Source organism: Pristis pectinata, chromosome 16 (genome assembly GCF_009764475.1).
Source record: "Pristis pectinata isolate sPriPec2 chromosome 16, sPriPec2.1.pri, whole genome shotgun sequence".
NCBI lineage: Eukaryota > Metazoa > Chordata > Chondrichthyes > Rhinopristiformes > Pristidae > Pristis > Pristis pectinata.
In genome coordinates this window covers 18,042,432-18,047,523 of record NC_067420.1, presented here as the reverse complement: position 1 = coordinate 18,047,523, position 5,092 = coordinate 18,042,432, and the positions used below count along the sequence as shown (strand labels likewise).

General features: G+C 44.4%; 1 protein-coding gene across 1 annotated transcript; it reads left to right on the top strand.

Annotated features, from left to right (window-relative positions):
- Positions 1 to 220: 220 nt before the first annotated feature.
- On the top strand, positions 221 to 4,422 carry LOC127578754 (CCAAT/enhancer-binding protein beta-like). The gene has a single exon (XM_052031172.1). The coding sequence runs from the start codon at positions 2,160 to 2,162 to the stop codon at positions 3,078 to 3,080; it is 921 nt and encodes a 306-aa protein (XP_051887132.1). The 5' UTR covers positions 221 to 2,159; the 3' UTR covers positions 3,081 to 4,422.
- Positions 4,423 to 5,092: the final 670 nt, after the last annotated feature.

The window sequence follows — 5,092 nt, the reverse complement described above, 5'->3', positions numbered from 1 at the left end:
TTAACCCTAAAGCAGTTACTAAAAAGCCATTTCTGTTCCTGAAAGAGTTTGTAAAGGCAGCCGCTTACGATCAGTGGAACGTAAATCAAGCACTTCTATAAGAATACATTTTCTCATTTCAAAGCTTTCCTCTTGAATTGAGGCTTTTATTTAAGTGCAGCAAAACTTGGTAAAGTGAAAGCGCTCGAAGAAAGCAAATACACGCAATGGTCTAAGGAGCAATTCAACTGATTTTTTATTTTAAAATACATTTTTCATAGAGACACAAGTGGACAACATAGATCCCAGTGAGTAACCACATAAAGCCAACAGATTGCAATATGCTGCAGTTCCGTGTTAACGATCGATGAAGCGTCACGTGGGAGCAGCAACACTTGGTAACACCGTTTCCTTCCATGTCCATACATAAGCTCCTTATCTTAAAACTGAAACATCCTTCAGTTTCCCAAGGGTTCCCTCCACGCTTGGCCGTTGACCTCATCCAGACCCTGCATCATTCTCTGGTTTCACTTCCAGCTCTTCCTAAACTCACCTTGGTCCTTCAGACCCACCTCCCGCTTCCCTTCAGAACCAGCATGAGCCCTGCTCTCTCCTAAATCTACAGACCCACTTCCTCAAAATACGATACACTGCCTCCTAGGTGTTTGTTGCCCCATCTCTGGCTCTTTTTTTCTCTCCAACTCTGTTTTACCACCTTTTCTGACGAGCTCCATTTGCTAGTCTGACATTCAGAACTAGATTAACGGAACCTTCCTATGTTTTAATGTTGGGAAGATTAAATCACTGTGCTCAATCCTTGCTCCAAACTCCAATCCCTAAACCAGTAATTCCATTCTCCTCCCCGTATCAGACTGGGTCAACCTGTCTGCAGCCTTCATTCCCCGTGTCCATGAGTGGAGTTTCTGAGATTATATTTTCTCCAACACCACTTCCTTCAATCTCTGTGCATATCCTGTTTCAGCCCCTGCCTCAGCTCATTTGCTGCTCAGAGCGCTGGAATTGACGTTTTTGAACATGCCTTTATTTTCAAAAACTTCAATTCCAGTGCTCTGCACTGCAGGCCTTCGCATCACTTTACAGTTCACTCCGTCTGAGCTCATCCCAAACTCTGCTGCCTGTGGTTTAAGTCACTTCGCCCTGTTCATCCGCCACTCTCCTCACTGACTTCAACTGATTTCAAAATTCTCATACTTGTGTATGCCTTGGAAACCCTGCTCCTCCTTATCTCACTAATCTCTTCCTGCCCAACAGTCTCACCCAACCGACTCCGTGGTGTTTGAAACACTAACCCAGCTTGCTTCATCTACCATCTTCCCTTCACTTCATCATCTCGTACCTTCAGTTGGCCTGGTCTTTAGCACTGAAAGTCCCTCTCCATTAAAATGCTCCTTAAAGCCCATCCCTTTGATCAAACCATTGGTCGCCTTATTTGGCCAGTTGTCAGTTTTCCTTTGGGGGATATTTACTATGTTAAAGGTGTCACACAAACTCATGTCCTCCTTGCATGGTAAAAGGAGTTTGAGCCTTGAGTGAATTCTCCCACAGTTATCCTGCAGGGTTATAGAAACAGACACCTAATCTACACCATGTTCCGCTTTAGAAAAGGGCATATTAGTGAAGCAACTGCTGTCCTTAGTGTCCAGTGACCAAGATTCAAAACGTTAGTCCAAGAATCTAACCTGTGATAATTTAAAACCATTTTATTTCTGGTCCAATCCAAAACTAACAGCAGGTGATTGAGTACAGTCAAGGAGTTTATAAAGTGGACCCACTCTTCTCCAATCTTAATGGGATTTAAATAAATACTCAGCCGATATCAGGAATAATGATGCATTTTAAACGACGGCGTCACGTCTCCTTGACTGGCAGATGAGCGCGTACGAAAAAAAGTGTTGGAGGTGAAGGGAGGGCGCCAGCTGACGTCAAGCACAGCAATATAAATACCAGAAGTGGCGAGCATTTCGAACAGATTAAAACCTTAGAAGGGGTAGATTGTAGCCGGCCGCACTGCACAGTATCTCCGCTGTCCCGGAGGCACAGAGAGACTCGGATTTAGCCAGTGCTCCCAGGCAGTGTCACCTGTTGCTCAGCTTTAAATATTATTATTTTTAGCGAAGGGTTGGTAACCCCTTCTCTCAGCTCCCGCAACCACGGCTTTCATGCAAAGTCTGGCCGGCTGGGACTCGCGTTGCGACTCGCCATGTTTCCAAACGGGTCAGACTTACACTAATTTGATGGAAGTGGCCAATTTCTATGAGTCGGACTGTTCCCTGAACAAGTTGCACCGCGACCGTTCAATGACAGATCTGGGCATCGGAGACAACGAGAGCGCCATCGACTTCAGCCCTTACATCGACCCGGCCACAGCTTCGGCAGCAGGGGGCAACTTTGAGCTCAACGGAGACCTTTTGACGGATATTATGCTGTCAGACGAGTACAAGAAGAAATCGCTGCCCGACTACAACGCCTACTTGTCCCTGATGCGCAACTCGTCAGGCGGCGCCCGGCACCAGGGCAGCATCCTGAGCTGTACCCCGCAGTTCCTGGAGACGCGGCTGGAGCCGGTGTTCGAGCAGAGTTTGGACTCCAAAGGCGGTGTGAAGCAGGAGTCCAGGGACGAAGAAGGGGCCATGTCAGCCACGGCCGCCCCCTCGTCCTACGCGCGGTCGCTGCTGCAGTACCAGTGCGTGGCCAGCGGCAGCAACAGCAACCTGTCCACCTCGTCTCTGTCCTCCACGCCGCCGGCCACCCCCAACTCGGCCGAGTCCAATCGGGGCTCGGCGGCGGCGGCGGCGGCGGCCGGAGCCGGGGGGAGCAAGAGCAAGAACAAGAAGACGGTGGACAAGCACAGCGACGAGTACCGGCTGCGGAGGGAGAGGAACAACATCGCGGTGAGGAAGAGCAGGGACAAGGCCAAGATGAGGAACGTGGAGACGCAGCACAAGGTGTTGGAGCTCAGCGCCGAGAACGAGCGGCTGCAGAAGAGAGTGGAACAGCTGAGCCGGGAGCTGGCCACGCTGAGGAACTTGTTCAAACAGCTCCCCGAGCACACCCTGCTCAGTGCGTCGGGCAACTGCTGACAGCAGGCCGCTGTTTATAGTGCTCTTCGTTAAAGGACATCAAGTGGTTATCGTGACTTTTGCAAAGGAGATAATCAGAGGACTCTTTGTATATAAAGGAGTTTATTAGGTGTTTACAGCTCATTTTCGTAACCCGAGGTAGTAGATTGTTTAAATGACCTCGACTCTGCATTTGGCACTGTAGGGGGAGGGATAAATGACCTTAACTGAAAGAAGCAGTTGGCTTATATATATATATATATATATATGTATGTATGTATATATCATCTATATATATATAGATATATATATGTATATATATCTATATATATATATAAATGCATCTTAATGTATGTAAAATGATGCCAGGCTTAACTGTGACTGCTCAATCGAAACCACATGACGCAACAGCGTGTAACTTGCCAAGTATGAGATTCGTTCGTAATGGTCAGATGTCAGGTTTCTTATTACAGATGTCTGGGGCTTTCTCCCCCAACACTAGGAAATTGTTTTATTCCTTTATCAAATTGCATTTATCAGCAGAGATTGAGTTTTCTGCTCCCATTGAGACGCGTGAACGCATTACTGTTGATTTTTGAGATTTGCTTTTTTTTTGGAAAGTATTATTTTGACAGGATATGCCTGAACTGCCGTTTTGTAACCTTGTCGGTGGCGCCTCCCGTTCTGCTCAGAGACGGCTGAGATTACTGCTGCTGACTGGACTTTATCTCTTTCGCATTTTATACTCGCTCCTCTCCCCTTTTTATTAAATAAAGCTATATATTTCAGACGTGATTTGATGCGGAGAGGAAATGTTTTCAACAGTTTTTTTAAAAAAAAGTCCAACGCTGAAATGTTTTCATTTGAATTGCGTCACTCCAGCAGTGACTCAGCATGTAAGTGTTTTGGAGAACATTTTATTCTGTTCAGCACTTGAATTGGGTACAATGTTGGGAAAAATAATGGTACAGAGTTATTTACACTTTAGAATTATGTGGTGATTGTAGACTAAAAGCTGCAGTATCTTCTTTCCAAACAGATTAATAAATTCCAAACCAGTTCATGCAGGTAACCCTGGTGGTTGTACAGCAGGGATGTGCGGATTTTTGCAGCTATTACAAGCTGCAAAATATATTCGAAGGAATAAAAGTTCATTTAAGGGACCAGCTGTACGGTTAAAAGTTTTTTTTATTTGTAAACTTTCAAAATAACCTGGAAACAGGATACTTCAGCATGAGTCAATGTTGATTGTGGGTCAGAGAAATAACAGATTATTTTTAAAAAAAATAAGCAATATTGTATTTATTTTTCTTGTTGAAATTTGAATAAAAATGGAATTAAATCATTTTTAGTGCAAATCAAATATCTGCCTCTCTGCCTTTATTTGATAGTTTTGTATGATTTCAGGATGATTTAAAATGTTCTTGTGCATTCCCAAGAGTTTAATACCATTCTCCCATGCTGATATTTTTATGCTAAACTAATGAAGAGTTCAGTGCAACTTAAATCGTCACCTGCTGCCACCTCAGTTGGGGAAAATAGCTTTGTTCCTGTTCGTGCCTCTTTGGATAGTTGCTGGGAAAATGGAGAGATTAAAGATTTTGTCCCTACCATTGCAGCACTGTAAATTGCTTCAATTGTTCTCAGTTTTGTACACTACCCCATCTTTTGTCAATATGCTATGCCAGTATGGTTACTCACTGTAATACCATTTTGCAGCGTATTTATACAGTTCTACTTTACTCCACAGTACGTCTGCAACTTTGATCCAGCTTGATCCAAGTCATGGCAGTACCTCAAAAGGCAGCCTTTCAGTTCGTGTCTCTGAGTCAAAGTTTTAGGTTCAATTTCCACTTTAAAAACATGGGCAGAGATGTCTAGCTTGGCATTCAACTTCAGCACCAGAGGAACTTACAGATGGATGCCTTACAGATGGATGTAAAAGAAAATAAGTGCATAATTTTGAAAAATGTAGAGTTAGTCCTGGTGATCTGGCTGCATCAACAAAAATGAGGAACTGGTTGTTATGTTGC

Excerpts from the sequence above, each read along its gene's own strand:
- LOC127578754 (XM_052031172.1), top strand. The coding sequence starts at position 2,160 with ATGCAAAGTCTGGCCGGCTGGGACTCGCGTTGCGACTCGCCATGTTTC.